The sequence below is a fragment of the Bos indicus genome, chromosome 19, assembly GCF_029378745.1.
Source record: "Bos indicus isolate NIAB-ARS_2022 breed Sahiwal x Tharparkar chromosome 19, NIAB-ARS_B.indTharparkar_mat_pri_1.0, whole genome shotgun sequence".
Taxonomy (NCBI): Eukaryota; Metazoa; Chordata; class Mammalia; order Artiodactyla; family Bovidae; genus Bos; species Bos indicus.
Window position 1 is genome coordinate 23,926,408 of NC_091778.1, and position 18,752 is coordinate 23,945,159.

Here is an 18,752-nt window from a genome sequence, read left to right on the forward strand (position 1 = left end):
GCTGCAGCACCTACAAAACCACCTGCCAATGCAGCTTCAAGCAGGAGGGGACGGTGCCAATTAACAAGTTCCTCATCAGGACTGAAAGGATGAGGCCTCAAAAGCCCCAAACGTCACCCAGGACAAAGACAGGAGTATCCAGGAGGCCCCAGGGCAGCTCCATTTTTCTTTCTCCTTTCCTTATAAATCATCTACAGTCCCAACGCCCCTGAAAATACTTACTGTGATAACTGCTCCACAGCAAGGACATAGAAGGAAGAGAGAAAAAGATTAATGAAGATGAATAAAATATCCACCCCTCACCCTGGGACCACGGAAGCAAAGACTTTTACTCCCTGGGGCTTACGCCACAGTCACCCTCCAAGTCCCAGCAAGTGCATTTGGGACCTCAAATGCACCACCTCCGAGTTTGACTCGTACACAAGTCCCCGAAGGCCGAATATGGGGTTTCATTAAAGGGATGCCACTACTGGCTCCTGGGGACTATTCCCAGCTGGGCAAGGACAGGGAGCAGCCCTGATGAGCTGAAGCACCGAGCCCCATGGCTCTGCGGTCAGACCATCCCCTGGTGTCCCCCTCCTCCCGCCCGGCCCCTGCTTCCAGGGGCACAGGGCAGGGCGCCGTAGGCCAGGCACTGTCTATCTGCCCTCTGCATCCTTCCTGTCACGGTAACCAAACCTCTCACCCGCCACACTCCTGCTCATTGTAATGAGACCCCCTCGGAAAGCACTGTTCAATTATTTATCAGAGAAAATGATGGCAGCTCTCTAATGTCACTGAGGAACGGACTAGCTTTCCTCCTGACCACGGCCCAGATCATTCTGTACTCTCTGAATTTAGGAGTTGGTGCAATTTTGGATGGATGCCCCCACTGCCCCCTCTGACAGCATGTGGGGCTAATAGTCAAGCTCCCTGACTCCAAAACTGAAACTAAGGTTACCTCTGAGACTGAGATGAGGACAAGCTGAAACATAAGGGATAAGATCCACCTCCTATGGAAACAACCCAAGAATAACTGACAAGAACCTAGTGTACAGCACAGGGAATGCTACTCAATATTCTGTAATAACACACGGGAGAAGAATCAGAAAAAGAAAGAGTGTCTGTAGATGTATAACAGAATCATTATGCTGTACATATACCTGAAACTAACACAACACTGTAAATCAGCTACACTCCACTAAAATCAATAAAGGGAAAATGTTTTAAAAAGAAAGGAGAGAAAGAGAAACAACCCAAGAGACGATCTCAGTAACCTCCCTGAATCCAACGGAAGTTACTTGGGAGAAAGCAACAGATCAAGATGATAACTCAAAGGCTTATTGAAATAACTGCCCTGTTATTCGTTTAAAAAAAAGGAAATGATGGGTGCAATATCCATCAAGGGTGAGTCCAAAGAGACCAGCGTGGCAGCAGTTCTCTGGCGCTGTACGAGGCCTGTCTAGCAGCCCCACCCTGAGTTCAGGTTGGCCTGGCCTGATGACACGCGTCACCAGGGTTCTCCAACAAACCACCTGATTCTGAGTCTATGCTCCCCGAGCAGCTTTCTAGTTTGGCCTCTGCCGGGATGGAATGTGCTGATCGATACACACAAGGGTCTGATCACTTAAGCAAGTGGATGATGTTCACCACTACACGCTGGAATTTGGTTTCCCGAGTGGATGAGCCCACAAGGGAAGAAAGTCCTACTTGGCAAACAGGAATATCTGGTTTCATTAGTCATTCTGTATTTCAGTATAACTTAATATTTTGGCATTTCGGGGAGGGCGGGGGTGGGGGATACCTTTGGATATCAGCTCTTTCTAGGATCCTGAGAAGCAGATCCACTCAGTTCTGACAAATTGTGAATGTACAAGGGTGATGACCCCCGTTTAATGGCCTTTCATGCTAACATGGGTGAACAGACAATCCTCCCTAATCTTTTCCAGCCTCCCTGCTTCCAAACACCTCTGCACTCAGACAGTTCTCTTTTCTTCAAACTGCAACCCTAGGTAGTCTGGAAGAGCCTCAGTAAACTCTCTGCAGTTGGAAAACAGGGCTCTCCAATGAGACCAGTAAGGTCCTTCCCATGCTTCCAAGGCAAGGGGCATAGGTTCAACCCCAAGACAGGGAACTAAGATCCCACATGCTGTGTGGTGTAGCAAAAAAAAAAAAAAAACAACAGAAATCCTCCCAAAACTATGTCTTTATTGAAATTGTATTCAGACAGGGTTAAGGTTAGAGGGAGAGGCAGGAGGAGAAATATTTATTTCCCTCTTCCTACTTTCTTTCCTTTTTTCATGGAGTGCTTCATGAATTTGCGTGTCATCCTTGCACAGGGGCCATGCTAAACTCAGAATCATTCAAGTTTTAGTCTATGTGCTGTTAAAAGCAAGTGTCTCTTCCTGCTATCATTTACAGGCCCAGGCCCATCTTACCCTCTGCTCATGTCCCAACTCATGAGCATCGGGGGATAAGAAATAGAGAGAAATAAGGTTAAGAGGACAGAAAGAGCTGAGAACAAGTAGAATATTGCAAATCCATCTTCCTTCTACTCAGAACAAGGTCAGAACCTTCCAAAAGGCATGTGGAATTTTGCTCCACGCCCCATTATCCCTCTCACTTCAACTCTGATCTGCTTAGGCCAGCCTAAGAGTTCTGAACTAATAATCTTTCTCCCACCAGTCCCCAGCGGGAACTGGACACAGCCTTCCTTGTTCAGAGCTCTTTTAAAAGACCCATGTCTAACTGAACAGATCTAAGATTCAAGCACTCATACTGCATGATGGTGGGTTCTGAATGTAAAGTCAGCACCCACTGAAGAAGCCAACCTCCTCTCCCTCACTGCCTGCCTCTCCTCTCCGTGGGGTATTTAGAAATTGGTTTTCTTCTTTTGGCCATGGATCAGAACAAGATGCTAATGAACATAAGGCGTCTAGAAAAATGCCCGTCAGCTGTAGCTCACTCTCCCCAGACCTACATAGAGGGCAGCAGCGGCTCAGCGGGCACAAGCTGTGAACCCAGAACCCCGCCCCGGGCATGCAGCAGTCCACACTACCCGCTTGCCTCCTTTATGCCAAGTTGGCTAAGGTTCTTATGATGCATGCTCAGTGCAGCTCTCTGAGACATCAGGAAAACTCACCCTTGGCCCCAGACCAGCCGCACCCAGCCACGGCGCACACTGTGTGTCTTTTAGGAAAGTGTGTGTGTGCCCCTTTTCCAAGAATTGAACAGCGTCCTGTCTGATGCTTAGGGAACAGCGATGTTTGCGTTTTCAGCTATAGCAATAAAACTCTAGGCATTACACATGCCAGGCCCCACCAATGACTGAGCATCTCCTGATACAAGGTTCTCGAGTGAACAAGGACCAGAGAGCAATGACCCTGTTTCTAGATGGCAGTCATTCCCTGAACAGGATGAGGACCACACAATTTTCCTCATCAGATACAATCTAGGGAGTGCTGGGTCCCCACAAATGAGAAGATAAGTGTCATAGTACATGTAAGCAGAGGCTGGCAGGAGGACCCCACAGCCAGACTGTCTTCACCAACAGATGCAGACCGGCTGGAGGGAAATCCTCGTAACTCACAGTCAAGTTCCAGGGACCTGGAGGGAACCCCCACCGAGGATATGCATCAGTAACAGCATGGGCTGTCCAAGAGGTCTGCTTCAAAACAACCCTCAAGACTTAGGAATTTTGAAAAGGGAATCCCAGAATGTCTAGAATAGAAAACCCAGAGACGAGACTAGTGAAGATTAAGAGAAGCCTTCCACTCCCACTCCCTCCTTCAACTATAGAACATGCTGGTCGAGTGGAAGGCGCTGACTCATGGCTCTTACCAGTGATCTCCCTCTTGCTGGGCCTCCCCTCCTCAAATCTGGTGTGCGGATGGCAGGTGTTACGTAACATACTTGGGGGATAGCTGTTTCTGAATCCTTTGTCATCACATATTGGGCTTATTTCAACACTTCTCCAATAATATCAAGGTTTTCCTTGCTATGTTTTCTGGTGTATAAGCCTGGTCTTTCACCCGGGCAAGAAGGTAACCCTAACAGGCTCTTTCCTATGACTGCCCCTCTCTTTTTTTAAAAAAAGAATCTTTTGGCCACATGGCATGCAGGATCTTACTTCCTACGACCAGGGATTGAGCCCATGACCCTTGCAGTGGCAGCACGCAGTGCTAACCGCCGGACCGCCAGGGACGTCCTGGATGGCCTCTCTCCAGAGTCCCTGAACCTCACAGTTGCTTTTCAAGCCAAACGTGAATATATACCATTAAGGCTGGAAACTTCAGCATCTAACACTAAGGGAGGGGTGTAAAAAGACCCTAGCATGTTCAAACAATGGAATTCTGTGCAACCATTAACCAATTTTTAAAAATAGACTATAGATAGTGACAGAAAATAGGTTTTCCATCTACTGAGTAAAAACGGGCAAGCTAATAATTAGTAACATTTGACCCACAATTTGTCTGGAAAACACGTCTGGAGGCTTTACACACACACACACACACACACACACACACACACACACGTATATAAAAGCATTTTTAAAAAGGATTAGACAGAAAGACACTAAAATGTTAACAGCGACTAGAAAACGGAAGGATCATGGGTGATTACTTTCTTATGTTTGTATGTATTCTCCGAAACTTACCCAGAGGACATTACTTTTGTAATGAGTAAAAAAAATCACAATTATCATACTATCCCCAAATAGGAGGGACTGGTTCTGTGCATCTTGGGCCGGGGCTCCTTGGTGGTTCCCACCCAGCTGGCTGCCAAACTGCACTAGGCGACACTGCCGCTCACCACCAGCCTGAAGAAAGACCCCAAGCTCATCCTTGCACTGGCTTAATCTGGAAAATGGAGGCGGGAGACACACCCCAACTCACTGCCACTCAGGGCCTACTTAACTACACATCCACGGCGCGGCGGGGGCTGTACTCACCGGTTCTGCAGTAAGGGTAGGCATTCCATGCTTTTTCATGTATATTGAGGGCTCCCTCTGGGGCCAGCATTCGAACAAACGTGGGCACTTTGCTGTAGTGAGAAAAGGGTTATGAAGAGAAAAGGGGGAGAGAGTTAAAGACAGTGGGCTTCTGTGGTACACCCTCCAGGGCACAGTTCCAGTCTCTTCACTGGGGAGTTGACACTCTAGTTCTCACGAGACCAGGAGGTTACTCTGGTTGCATGCGAAGAGCCAGCAGTCAGAGCCCGACACCCCAGCTCCGCTGGCTACTAACATGCATCTGCAACCTGCCCCATGACCTGGCAGGAACAGCACAGCGGATGAGGCCCCAGGCTACCTGCCGTGGCTCATCAGTCCCCACGCTATCGTTACACACCCTTCCAGAGCTCACTGGGCCCAGGGCACGACACTACACCCTGCAAGGATGAGACGTCTCTGAGACTGGACCAGAATGACTGGCTGACCGACTTGGAATAGGGGATCCAAGATGATCTGATATGCTGGGGTCAGTTCTAGTGGCCAGGAGGGCCCCAGGGCCATCCTGCCTTTCAGGACAAAATAATTTCTTATCTCAAGTTACAGAACAACAGGTATATAAAGTATGAGCACTTTTTATTTTTTTTAAGGTATGTATATTCCTCTGCCTTAGTGTTATTAGTTTTTTAAAAATATTTATTTGGCTGCATTGAGTCTTAGTTGTGGCACGTGGGATCTAGTTTCCTGGCCAGGGACTGAACCTGGGCCCCCTGCATTGGGAGTGTGGAGTTTCAGTCACTGGTCCACCAGGGAAATCCTCCTCTACCTTAGTTTTTAACTGGTAATCTATGCAGTTTAGCAGGTGCCAATAACCTCATCAGCTTTGGTGCCTGAGGCCTCAGAAAGATGAGCTACCCCCAGGAGAGAGCAAACTTCGAACAGAGAGAGCAGTCCCCTGAGACCCACTCACTCACAGCCATACTCATTCAGGTGTCTGCGTGTGCCAGGCACAGGACACACGCACACATCACGCAGCCGTGGCCCCTGTCCTCGGGGAGCTTCCGTTCTAGTGCGGAGTGGAACTAATCAGGCAGAGCACTGTGAGGACACATGAATGGGGAGGTTCCCCAGGGAGAGGAAGGTTTATGTGAAAACACAGAGTCGTGAGTGGGTAGGGCTGAGCTAGACAAGAGGACGGGGGTGGGATGGGAAAAGCTGGGGGGAAGAGAGAGAAGTTCAGAGCAACTGGCATAAGGCATAAGGTGGGGAACACAGGAGAACTAGCAGAGGCTGAGCCACAGAAGATCCTGCATCTACACCACAGAGGATGGACTTTGTCCCGGGGGCAAAGGGCCATCTATAGCTCTAAAGCTGGGGAGCAACAGATCTGGACAGAATACTAGGAGCTGTGCGGAGTGGCAAATAATCCAGACAAGAGACTGGAAGGAAAGAGAAACGCTGATATAACCAAGGACATGGACTCAAAAGGACTTGATGTGATATGATGAAGAAGGTAGAGGGTGTGGTGAACCCATGGTTTTTGACCGGGAAGACTAACAGCTGACAGGAAGGCTTTGGTCCTTATGAGGAGAGGTGGCCATGGTACACAGCACTGTTGGTTTGGTTTTAGTTTTCTTTTTATAGCAGTTGGGTGTCTTGCGGTTAACAGCAGTGGTGGGGGTGGAATTCCCTGGTGGTGAAGTGGTTAGGACATGGGCTTTCACTGCTGTGGACCCGGGTTCAATCCCTGGTTGGGGGACTAACTCTCCATAAGCTGCATGACCTAGCCAATAAAAAGACTAGTGGTAGGCAGGCTCAAAGCTTCTACCCTCTCCATAAGGAAGAGGGTGAGACAGGGCCTACGCTCTACATGTAGACCTTCCTCGACTACGTCTCGAGGAACCAACTGGTCCCTCCTACCAGCCTCACTATGTCTTTTCAAAGTTCTCATTAAAAAATGTTGGGCTGGCCAAAAAGTTTGTTGGGTTTTTCTGCAGCACCTTATGGAAAAACCCAAATGAACTTTTTGGCCAACCCAATACAAACGCACTACAAGGAAGGTTTGTCCTGAGCCTAACTCTCATCAATGGCTCAGAAAGAATGGGTAGGCAGTCAGCTCAAAGGTCGAAGGGGAGGCGTAGAGGGAAAAGAGCACAATGGCGAGGAAGTGGGATCGTGGTGAGATTTCCTCCCCCACTTCAGCGCTGCTCTGCACGCTCCGGCACTCACAGAACCGTGGACCAGCCCCCGGGCTGGCGCTTCTACATCCCTAGAGCAGACTTCAATTAGCAATTTTACCAAATGAAAATGGAACTGCTTTGTTCAGTTGAACTGACTAGAGATTAAGGTTCAGGTCTATGTTGCACAGCAATGCGAACGTACTTAATGCCACTTAACTTAAAATGGTAAAAACAGTGAATCTTGTGTTGTGTACATCTTACCACAATTGTAAAAAGAAATTGAAGGCTTATTTTTTCCAGCAGTGGGTCGCTTCTAAAACAAGCTTGATTCAGCATCCACTTGAGCTGGTCTAAGTTTACTATGACTTTCAACGTTCTTTTGGGCCAGTTTACAGTTTACGAAAATATTACTGTCTTGGTTAGGGATTCAGCAATTGTGTGATTTGCAACGGATTCTGGTACCCAAATCAGTTTGTGCAATACTTTTAAATACTTAACAGCTTCAAGGTAAAGAGAGGTACCAAAATTTCTCCAGGACCCGATTTTATAACATCAGAATTTTAAAACACTATCTGAAGCCACAATTCTACTTTTAGGCACAATTTATTATAGATTTACACATACTAAACATATCACAGGATCTGTGCAGAAGGAGTTTTAGTGGAGGACTGCCTATGAACATGTGGAAATAACGGTAAATTTATTTCAAGATTGGCAAAACCACTGCCAGCACGTCTGTTCGTAGACTGCATGTGCTTTAAAAGAGGCCAAATATGCTGACAGTGAAACAGCCATGATAAGAAAAGAAAGAAGAGATCCCATCTCTGTCAGATAACATAACAATAAAGGAAATGAACACCCACTTACACACACACACACATTCTTTGTACTCACAGACAATGAAAGGGCCCACAAGAAGATAAGCACTATCCCTTCTAGGGACTAGGAGCCTGATGGGGCAAGTAACACTTTAAAAACAAACAGAACAGCCCTTAAAAGAGCAAAGAAGAACCACCTCTACCCACTGTCACAGGTGAAACAACTTGAGTAACCAGCCAACACTACAAACACCCGCAATGGGCCGCCGTCTGCGCTCTGACAGCAGGCCCCACCCTGGCTCTGCCGCGGGCACCTACCTCTGTAAGTGGTAGATCTTGTGCGTGTATTGGCCTTTCTCGCCGTCCTTCTCATAGGGCTCGTTCACCAGGACCTCCACGCCTTCACCACCACCCGTTTCATTTTTGCTGGCCTCAGCCACAGAATACAGCTGCCCTACTTGATACTGAAGGAACACAGAGAGGGGAGTTACTGCCAACCCAGAATCTTCTTGAGGGCTGCACAGAGTCCTGTTGCCGGGAGCTGTCCACTGAGATGGCTCTGGGATCCCTGAATCCGGGGGCTCATCCCGTAGTTCCTAACGTGGCCTGGTCCAAATCTCCCCCAGAGCCACTGACAACGCTGCTCTGTGCCCCTTCTTTACCCGTCAGAGGTGTCTAATTTCATCCTTCCCTTTTTCACATCCTCCTTCAAGGTTTAAGGAGGCAGGTGAATATACTTCATTTCATACCACTATCCAGAAAATAGATTATAGAATCCAAGGTAGTTTTTGCTCTGTGTCTGACTCTGGTCCCAGATTCCCAAACAAGATCGGGCTGGTTGCTAGAAGTCTCTTTATCCCATCCCCCTTAACAGACGTGACTTTCTGTGAACAAACGCACCCAATGCTCCGTGAAATCCACAACCCCTGCTGTCACCCGGGCTCATCTTTTTGCTTCCGCTCCAGCACTGGGCCCCTCCTCCCCTGCCAGCACCTCAGGGAGAAGTCTTGCAGGCAACCAAATCTCCTGATGCTTTCCTGATTCCTGGTAGGGCTGAAGCAAGTGCCCTGCTTCTCGTATTCCATAGCACAGATTCCTATCCCACGGTGCTGGCCAGATGCACCCTCTAGGTTGGCACTTACTAGGTGCCCAAAGCCTAGTTTTCCTTTATTTGGGTCACATGCCACCCTATCAAGTCACCAGTCAAGATTGCTGGCCTCCTCTGATCCCCTCAGGACAACACGGTATGAGGGCCAATGACCCGGGCAGTGCCCAGGCCTGGCCCTTCTGTTTAGAGGGGAAAACAAGGTGAGAAGAGAACAAACAGCAGCTGTTAAAGCAGGAAGTTACACCTATACCAAGGGATGCCTCTTCCCTGTCATGGCCAATGCCACGAGCCACAGCAGTTTAGGGAGGACGAGGAAAAGAGAGAAAGGTACTTGATTACAGTTTGGGGGAGAGGTGGGGATCGAGATTGCCTCACCCCTCCACACTCCCTCCCCAAGCTCCTGGTACTCCCGGGAGCGAAAGACAAAGGTCTTTCTCTCCTTGAGATTAAAGCAGAAAAGCTGTGTCTCTGGGCAGCCACCGTGGAAGCTACTGTGTGCAGCAGCAAGGAGCAGTGCGGCTTCCCCCGCTCCGCCTCAGCCTTGGAAGGCCGCTCTAGCCGGCAGCCTCCCGAGCTCCGCAGGGACATTTCTGGGCAAAACCTGTGAGGTGAAGCAGCACACCAGGACTCACTGTTCACCGCGAGAGAACCCACCTTCCAAAGCAAAGACACAGTACAAGTTGCCAAGGAAAGACCCAAGCAAACCAGCAAGGCTCAGTTGATCCCGTGAAGAGGCACATCTGGGTGAGAGCCAGTCACCTTGACCTTGCTACTCCAGAGTTACATCCAGGCTGCCTCAATGCCCCCACAGAGCCCCAAGCTGTCCCGGTGCCTTTCCAAGTCCAACCCCTAACAGGGGCGTCCATGAAAACCCCTATCAAGTGGGTCAGGGTTTGGCTTAGCCAGGGATCCTAAGCAGCAGCAGTGAGTCTGTTTCAGAGTCATGAGAACATCCAACCACTGACTCAGCAATCCTGAAGGGCAGGCTGGGGAAAGGGCCTGGTAGAGGGGACTGGGTTGCTGGCTGGTGGTGCTGCCTGGGGAGGGGCCCACGCATTGACTAATCCCCTTCGTTTGGTTCCTCTTCAGCTGCAGGAATCAGAGGGCAGGCTCTAAGAGGATCAGTGTGCTGGGCTGGCATCTTTCCCTTTTAATCTCTCTTGATATTCTGATCCTTTAATCCCAATGAGACATGTGAAGGCGGTTTTGTTAATCCAAAGGGGTGAGCAAGACTGGCCTCCACAAGCCACCAGCGAGGGACACTTTTCATATCAGAGGGTTCCCTTTGGCATCGGGGCTCCACACCCTGCAAAAACAGAAAGCAGCCAGACTCTGATGGCATAGAGGCGGGGGCTGGGGTCAGAACATTAAATCAGATAAAGAGCCTTGGGGAGACCAGGACTGCAGCCTCCTCTGGCCCAGAACACTGCTCCCTGCCCTGGAGAGCTGCTCCTTTGCTCCTAAGAACTAAGGAAAACAGAGGCCCCACCACACTGGAAAATCTGGAAGTGGGAGCCCGGGAAGATGCGGTGGGTGGGCCTGGAACATGTCATGAAAAACAGCGCAGCTGTTGCTCCCACCCCCATGGCCCTGCCAAGCCAGGTACCAAAGGGGCCTGGTGCCGTGCATCTCTGGAAAGGAGAAGTAAAACAGCCCTATCCACAGGAGGGGGAAAAGGCGGGCGGGACCGAGTAAGAAACCGCTGGCGGACATAGCACGTTAAAGGACCAGGGCTCTCTGGCTCTGCTGCGGAGCATCTAGAAATCCTGCCCAGTTAGGCCAAAGGCTCTGGCCAGCCACACCCGATTTCACCCCAAACATTGACTCAAGCCATCGGGATGGTCATGAAGACAGGGTCTTCTCTCTTCTCTTCCCCTTCCCAAATGATAAAGCTCCAAGGGCCTCCAATTGGGAAGTGAATCCAACTGCCACGTGACACTGGGCTGTTTCCAGTCAGGACGGGTTATCAATAAAGACTCTGGGAAGACTGGTCATTATTTATTTCTTCTAGGGCTTCCCCACCCAAGATTTTCTGATCTTCTGGAACTAAGGTTCAGCCAACCAAAGAGCAGCTCCTGCTTCAACCTGACACAGGCCAAGCACCGCTTCCTCATTGGTGGTTTCTGGCTGGGAACGGGTTGACCATCATCAGGCTTACAGATGAAATCCCGACCTGTGCTTACTTCCTAAGCTTCTGCTTTCAGGCTTGGTTCACCCCACCTCACCACTTCCTCAAGGCTCCAAAAAAAAAAACAACAAACAAGCCACTGCAAACTGAAAACCAGCAATTGCAGACGCTCTCAAGGTGTCTTCCCCTTTCCCGCCCTTCGTGGCCCCACCATGAGCAATCAGCCCAGAGCTGCCCTAGACAAGTGCTGGCCCTCCTGCATCTGCCACCTCGCTCAGACACTCCCACTTGTCATTAAAGTCGAGAAACTCCCTGTAAGAAAAGATCCGTTTCACCCCTAAATGCCACTCTGAGGCGCTCTTGAATTTCCAGGGGACGTTTGCCTCACTGGGGTATGGGACCCTGCTGTACAGCAGAGAGGGAGTCACCAGACCCCCAACAGCAGAGTTTCAGGGCAAGTGACATGCTGGGCCTTCTTGCCTGGTCTCCTGGTTTGGAAAATCATCACTTGCTATTTTTCATAAAGAGAACAAGGACCCCAAAAGAGATGGGTTAGCAGGGACCGCCCCCCACCCTCCAAGCCAACAGCTATCAGCCCAGGCACATGATTCCCAGGCCCCCAGTACATCTCAGGGGTCACAGCATCCACCCAGCCACCCCCTCGCCCAGCCTCTCAAGTCTCATTTCTCGTATCCTCCTCTCCCGGAACTCCCCTGTTGTGTCCGAGGTCCACCTCTGAGCCCTCCCCCAGGTTCCTATAGCTCTCAACAGAGATGCAGCCCACCCCGGGGGGCTGATGCCTGCCCACCCTCCCTCTCATCTCAAGTGTGCTGCGAGCTCTGTTGGCCCGGTCTCAATTTGCAAAGGACCATTTCATATGTGGAACCAGGTGGAAGTGCTCAAGGGAGCTGACACTGCAGTGAAGAGCGGCTGTGGGCAGCACTGTGGCTGAGCAGCTTCACCCGAAGTTTAGCTCAGCTGGAAGCTGGGGGCTCTGGTGGTTCCGAAGGGATCAAAGAACAAGGCTGAGCTGGGAGAGGAGCGTGAACGAAGTTCAGAGGAAGGGCGGGACGAGGGAGGCTCCGGGGCAGTGTTCTGCTGTTCCGGAGGCCGACTCTGAGTCAGCTCGGCCTATGAACCTTCATGAGGTCAATCCTGCCAGATTGCCATTCACGGGGACGTCGGGCCCAAGAACCATAAAAGGACAGAGGCCAAGCCAAGCCCATTTATCATTCCCTGCCCTCCGTAAAAGGAGGGTTCTAGCCTCAGCCTTCTTCGCAGTCACCTAAGTGTGGCGAGGAAGAGCCTCGGAGATTTCAGCCCTGCTGGTCTGCTGCACAACCAGAGAGGGCCAGGCAGGCCTCCCTGTCAAGTCACAGAGGTCTCAGAAATGCACGTCCTTAATCTCCTCAGTAACATGTCCCCAGACGGGCAGAGTTCCAGCAGGTAGGGGGTGGGGGCTGGTTTTGTGTCTATCCACAGTTATCTTGCTGGCCAACAGCTTGAGGCAGGTCACACACAGTTGGTCAGATACATTAAGTGCCTTCCTGCAACTGAAAAACGCACCAGGAAAATTCACACTGAGTACTGACTATCTCCATGCTAGGACAAACACGAAAACCATGCGACAATACTCGTGAGGGCTGCCTGGAGCCCAGCTGAGCTGAGGGTCACAAGCAAGCATCTCCAACTCTGGATAAAAAGAGGAAAAGGACTTACCTCCTCTACAGACACAGGTAGGATGACTCGACTGCAAGAGAAGGAAAACAGAGGGTCAGCCTGGGGCTCTGAAAGCATCGTCCTGGAACGGTACTGAATGTGTTGCTGCCCATGACACTGCACTCACTGTCAGAACCCCAGCAGAGAATGGCCTCCTGAGTGCTTCAAGGCTGGGACCCTCGGTCCCTTCTGGCACCCCATTCAGAGCCCTGCGATTCAGCACACACCCATCCCCTCACCAGGCACTTCCTAGGCCTCTGGCTCATGTTTGGAGCTGTCTTCTCCTCCCTCTCCCCGACAAATACCTTCCCCAACAAGACTTGCTGATGAGTCTGCCTCTCTCTGTTAACACAGGAGGATCCATCCCTGTATACTCCGAAGCCAAGATGGGGATTCAGGCCCAAACAAGCAGACCCTGGAGACTGACATCTCTGGGGACCCCACCTCCCAACAGCAGCCCTCAACATGAAAAGTAAGGAAGGGGCCAAGTTCCTCGGAGCATTAATCACCCTAAGAGCACGCACCAACCATCTCAGGGCCAGCTATTACAAGCCACTACCACAAAGCCACTGAGAGAGGACACCTAACTCGTGTTCTGACCTCCAGAAGCTGTCCAAAGGCACCCCAACCCAACTTTCTTTTCCTTCTTCTCCATTTCCATGGCGACCAATTTTGCTGGGGGAACCGCCAGTCAGTCACCTGATGGAGAAGCCATGACCAGCAAAGCCCCAGACCGGTCAGAACTCCACACACACAGAGAAGTGCGAGGGCCAGGGCCCTGCTCAGGGTGGCTTGCATTTGTAATGCAGAGCAGTGGCCAACCCCCAGCTCAGAGCCCTGGGGTCTGAGAGTTGAGACAAAAAAGCTTGGCTGTATTCCTACCAATCAAGCCAGCTCCCAACTCAGATTCTCCATTCCCAGACCCTAGCTGGGAGCCCCTGGAGCCTCCTGCATTTTGCGGGCTCTGCTCTCCTTCCTGGACCACGGTTCTGCCAATCAGGACCCTTGCTCCAGGCTGGTAAATAACCCGCTCACTACTCTCTAGTCCTGCAAAGGTCCCCAGACAGCAAGAGGCACCCAGAGGGGTCTGAGAAAAACATCTCAGTCAAGGCAAGGCATGGAGCAGGAAAGTAGCAGGAAAAATAACATGGGTTCCAAGTCTCTACTGCTGGCTAACTCTCCTCCTCTAGAATGACTCAAATAACGTAAACCCTGCAGGTTTTTGGAAGCTGCCCCTAGTGCTCTCCTCCCATCAGTGAGAGCTGACAGCGCAGAGAAATACTTCCAACGTGGAGGCCACAATTTCTGCACCCTCAGAAGAAACTTCCTAGAAAACAATACACCTTTTATCTTCAAGAACAATGGTAAAAAAAAAAAATCACATCCAAGAATTTGCAGAAATCAAGGAGAATTCTGCGAGAGGAAGTGTTGGACAACCTTCAGACTCTGGGTGGGCACTGAGTCTCCACCCGAAAGAGACCTGCATCAGTCAGTTCCTGACAGGATGCTCTGACACTGTGACAGACAGCGGCACACCCAGATGCTTCTCCCTGGCTCCCTGGGAGCAAAACCACTTCAGCAGCAATAGGGTGCAACCGCAAAGGATGGGGCCACAGAGGCTGTGCGGGGCTGGGACTGGAGCCTCGCTCACTTCAGCATGACCTTCACTCGCAGTCTCTCTAGAGCTGCAGCGCTGCAGCCACAGCCAAGCGTCTCCGATGCCCCCCTCTGGGGCTCCCCCCCACCCAGGGATGCACACACACACACATGCCCGAACACACTCAGGGCACAAGTTGAGCAGGAAGGAAATGCAGATGCCAAGCGGGTTCTGCATCCCTGGCACCTTGGACCTTTCCCTGGCGGGCTTCAAGAGGAGGAGAACAAAGACTGGGAGGGGGAGGCTCTCTCTTCAAAACTCGCTCAGATCTCTTCGGAAGGTCCCTTCCCTTCCCTACCTGACCGTTTGCACAAAAACTACAGGTTTCTACAGATGCTAGGATTCGACTGGGAATAGACAAAAGAACCAGGACAGTGGGAAAAGTCTGTCATCTGGACAGTCAGGATTAAAATTCAAAGTGCACCCGACCCTCCTCTTGCTGGCTTCCCAAGCAAGATTCTTCCTCCTTAGCACACAAAACTCTGAGCTCTGGCTGAATCAGCATCAGATTGGATGTCAAGTAACAGAGTGGAGGGACTTCGAAATAAAGCTCTTCAGATGAGGTGTCAAGCTGCGATGACACCCAGGTCTCTTCCCTTTGCTATCCAACACTCCACACTATGTCCTAAATGTCCTAAACACCTCCAAGGAGCAGGCCAGCTAGAACGGGGCAAAGTCCTTTCACTGACAAAATGGAAACAGCTCTCAGCACACCTGCCTGGCTACCAAGTGAGGTCCACCAGTTGCTCTCTACCCCGACATCTCCCACTTCCGGACACCTCCCACTTCCTGACTTCCTGGGCTTCTGCCTCAATGCTGTCCACCTGTCCTCCCCTCTAGGAAGTATGGTTTCCCTGAAAGTTCTTCACGTACACATCCAATCTCCCCTCTTCCCCATCCCCCTGTCCCCAGTCTCTCCTCTTGGAAGAAGGGAAAAAGAAAAGTCCTAAGATGTTTACTTGGAACCATGAGCTTCTGGAACGGATCGTCTCATATTTGAAAGATGTAGCAATCCAGACACCCCCACCTGTCATCCAGTCCCCTGGATTTCACGAGCAAGCCCATCTCCCTGAAATTCCTACCAGAAGTCACTCATGCCCCCCACCCCACCCACCCTCACTACTCAGAAACTCCCTCACTCTTCACCGGTTTTCCTCAGTCAATGGCTTGATGACAAACATCAATTCGTCACAGCAATTTCCCCATCTCTTTGTACCAAGACTGAGAATCCTCCAGAGGCAGGCTGGCCCTGCCCGCCCCACCTCCCCAACTCTAACAACATGTATATTTACTCACAATCATACTTTTTCCAAACTGTCTTCCTCCATAACACCCTGGGCCTCTCCATCATCATAATCCTCTCACTTTAGCCCCTGCCCAATATTTTCTGAATTCCTCACCCTAGTGTCCCTAAGTCCCAAGCAATCATCCTTTTTCCTTGAATACTTCCTCCTCTGTGTCCAGCACTGAAGACACATGTCACACGGCCAGTCCCCTGCTATCTCCTCATACCCTTCCCCTGTCACTCAGCCTGGTCCGGACTCCCTAGTCCATTTCCTGTGTCTGCTTAACGCAGTCCTTGTCCTGATGCCTAAGGCAACACTCCTCACACCCCAGGTGGCCCTCCACACTCCACCCATCATCTCAACTCCATTCCAGAAGCTGTCTTACCTGATCTCCCAGGGCCCCTTGGCAGTATTCTGGCCCAAACTCCCCTCCCCACCCCTGGCCCTGTCTGCCCTTGTCTAACTGTTCCTGGACCACTCAGACAACTCCTCCATCTCCTGGGGGTCCTCTCTGCCACTGCTGCAGCTCTGGCTGGCCCCTTCCTCCCTCAGCCTCCACTCCAGGACCACCCCACGTCTCATCCAGCGCTCTCGATTCCTCCTCATGCCCTGTCCCGCTCTCACTGTCCCCTTGACCTCATCCCAGGCCTGCCTGGCCCTCTTTGTCCCCTCAGCCTCTCTTCAGGCCTACTCGGTCCTCGCTGCCCCTTGGGCCCCACCTCAGGTGCTGTATCCCTCCCTCTCCACCCCCGTTCGGCCCACCTCCGGCCCTGTCCGGCCCTGGCTGTCCCCTCAGCTCCTGCTGGGCCGCCCAATAACCCATCCAGCGCTCTCCATGCCGTCGGGCCCCGTCCGGCCGCAGCATCCCCTCCGCCAGGCCATCAGTCTCCCTGGTCGTCATCCTCGACTCTCCCTCCCTCCTCGCTTCCGCACGGCCGGCTGGACACTCACTACTCCTTGAGCAGCACCATGTCGCTTCGCGACTCGGCGGCTGCCTGCTGCCCGTCCAGCCTCCCGCCCGCTTCCTGACGGCCGCTCTTCCCGTGGCCCGGCCTGGCCCGGCTGCCTGTGCGCCTTCGTCGTGGTCTGCTCTGTCCCCGCCGCTCTCGCTGCGGTCGCCGCGCCGGCTCCTGCCGCCCCGGCCTCGCCGCCTCCCGCGCCGCTGCCGACGCCGCCCGGAGCTCCGGTTCCGCAGCGCCGCGCGGGGGCGGGGCGTCTCTGCGGCAACCAGAGCGTCACGCGCCGCGCTGCGCGCTGACCTCAGCGCGGAGGCGGAGCCTTCTCGGGCCCGCCCCCTCCCGTCCTTAAGTGGGCCGCCGAGGCGGCCTGCGCGTCCCGGGTGGGTCCGCGCATAAGCAAGACCCGAGCAGCAGGCGGCGCCGACACCCAGGTGTCCCGCAGGGTCCTAGGGTGACTGTTCATCTGCAGGCGGAACAGATGCCACTGTGCGTTTGGGCCTGACCTGTGGTGTGGTTTGAGATCTAGGAAAGGTTGTATTAGAAAATGTTAATAATGGCCAAGTTTATGTGCACGTAAGGGCTTGACTCCTCACGACAGCTGTATATCAGAAATGTATTATTACTGTCCCCATTGACAGGTGAAGGGGAGGCAGAGGTCAAGAGACTAGCTCAAGAAAAAAAGAAGAGTAAGAGAGAGACACTTGCTCAAGTCCAAAGCTAGCATGTGATGGGGCCGAGGTTTTTACCCTGCAGTCAGTAGTCTAATATCCTTTATCCAAAAAGTTATTTACTGAGGGTCTGCTGTGCATCAAAATCTGTGCTTTTGTTGAGTGAGCAAGTGAAATGAAAGTGTTAGTTTCATTTCAGTCGTGTCCGACTCTGCAATCCTATGGCTGTAGCCCACCAGGCTCCTCTGTCCATGGATTCTCCAGTTAAGAATACTGGAGAGTGGGTTGCCATTCCATTTTCCGGGGGATCTTCCCCACCCAGGGATTAAACCCAGATCTCCTGCATTGCAGGGCAAATTCTTTACCATCTGAACCAACAGGGAAGCTTGAGTGAGCAAGGCAGATATCATCTTGCCCTTAGGGAACTCAAGATCACCTGGGGGTGGTAGGTAGGTGGATGGAGGGGCAGCCAGGCAGTTAGGATGAAAAGGACTGTGAGAGGTGAAATACAGGTTTGGTGGGGTCACACTGGGGAGGTGTAGTCAGCACAGGCATTCTAGAGGAAGAAGTTCTAAGCTGAACTCTGCAGGGGGCTGAGGTGGGAAGAGGTATGGGACAGAGTTGATGCAATGGCTGGGGGCCAGAGGGCCAGCATGTACTTCAGGGGAACTGAAAGAAGTGACTGCTGCATAAAGTTTGAGGGCTGAGGAGCTGTAGTGGGGTGGGGCGGGCAGAGTATGCAGTTCCTGGGGGTGCTAAGGTGTTTGGAGTCCATCCTCAGGGCATGGGCAGGCATCTATGGATTTTAAGCAGGTCTGTAAGCAGGTCTGGTATTTGACAGCTGGAAGAAAAGGGCACTCAGGGAACCGGAAAGGAAACAGGGAGAACCTGCGTGAGGAGGCCTCTGCAGAAGTCCAGGTAGAGTTGGACTAAGACAATGATGGTGAAAGGGGAGGAAAGAAAGACAGAGATGGATTCAGGAGCAACTCAGGAGGTAAAATCAGCAATACTCTATTGACTAATTAGCTGGGAGTGTGACAGTGAGAAAGGAGGGATGAAAACTTCCTGGGTTTCTGGCCTGGGAATCTGGGTGGATGGCATCGTCTTCAGGAAAAAGAGAACAAAGGAAGATTTGCAGATGGGAAGACAATGGCTAAAATGGAGCAGGACCCTGTGGGGCCCTCCCAGGGACAGATCCTTTCTGTGTCTCCCGTTTGCTGTTTATAAGAGACAGGTGTTACGCAGCCTTGTACACCTTTCCTTGAGTTCCAAAGGGCAGATTCAAACAGTTGCTAATCCAAG

The 18,752-nt window shown here is 51.7% G+C and overlaps 1 protein-coding gene and 1 pseudogene across 1 annotated transcript in view; both read right to left on the reverse strand.

The window, feature by feature from the left end:
- The window catches only part of PITPNA (phosphatidylinositol transfer protein alpha), a 35,812-nt gene extending 18,796 nt beyond the window's left edge, over positions 1 to 17,016 (reverse strand). The window contains exons 1-5 of the mRNA XM_019981598.2: positions 16,775 to 17,016; positions 12,881 to 12,911; positions 8,244 to 8,389; positions 4,931 to 5,022; positions 223 to 230 (exon numbers count right to left, since the gene is read on the reverse strand). Of these exons, the coding sequence (XP_019837157.1) occupies positions 223 to 230; positions 4,931 to 5,022; positions 8,244 to 8,389; positions 12,881 to 12,911; positions 16,775 to 16,794 (297 nt within the window). The 5' untranslated portion in view covers positions 16,795 to 17,016. The remainder of the gene's footprint in view (positions 1 to 222; positions 231 to 4,930; positions 5,023 to 8,243; positions 8,390 to 12,880; positions 12,912 to 16,774) is intronic.
- Positions 2,274 to 2,374, reverse strand: LOC139177820 (U6 spliceosomal RNA; annotated as a pseudogene).
- Positions 17,017 to 18,752: the final 1,736 nt, after the last annotated feature.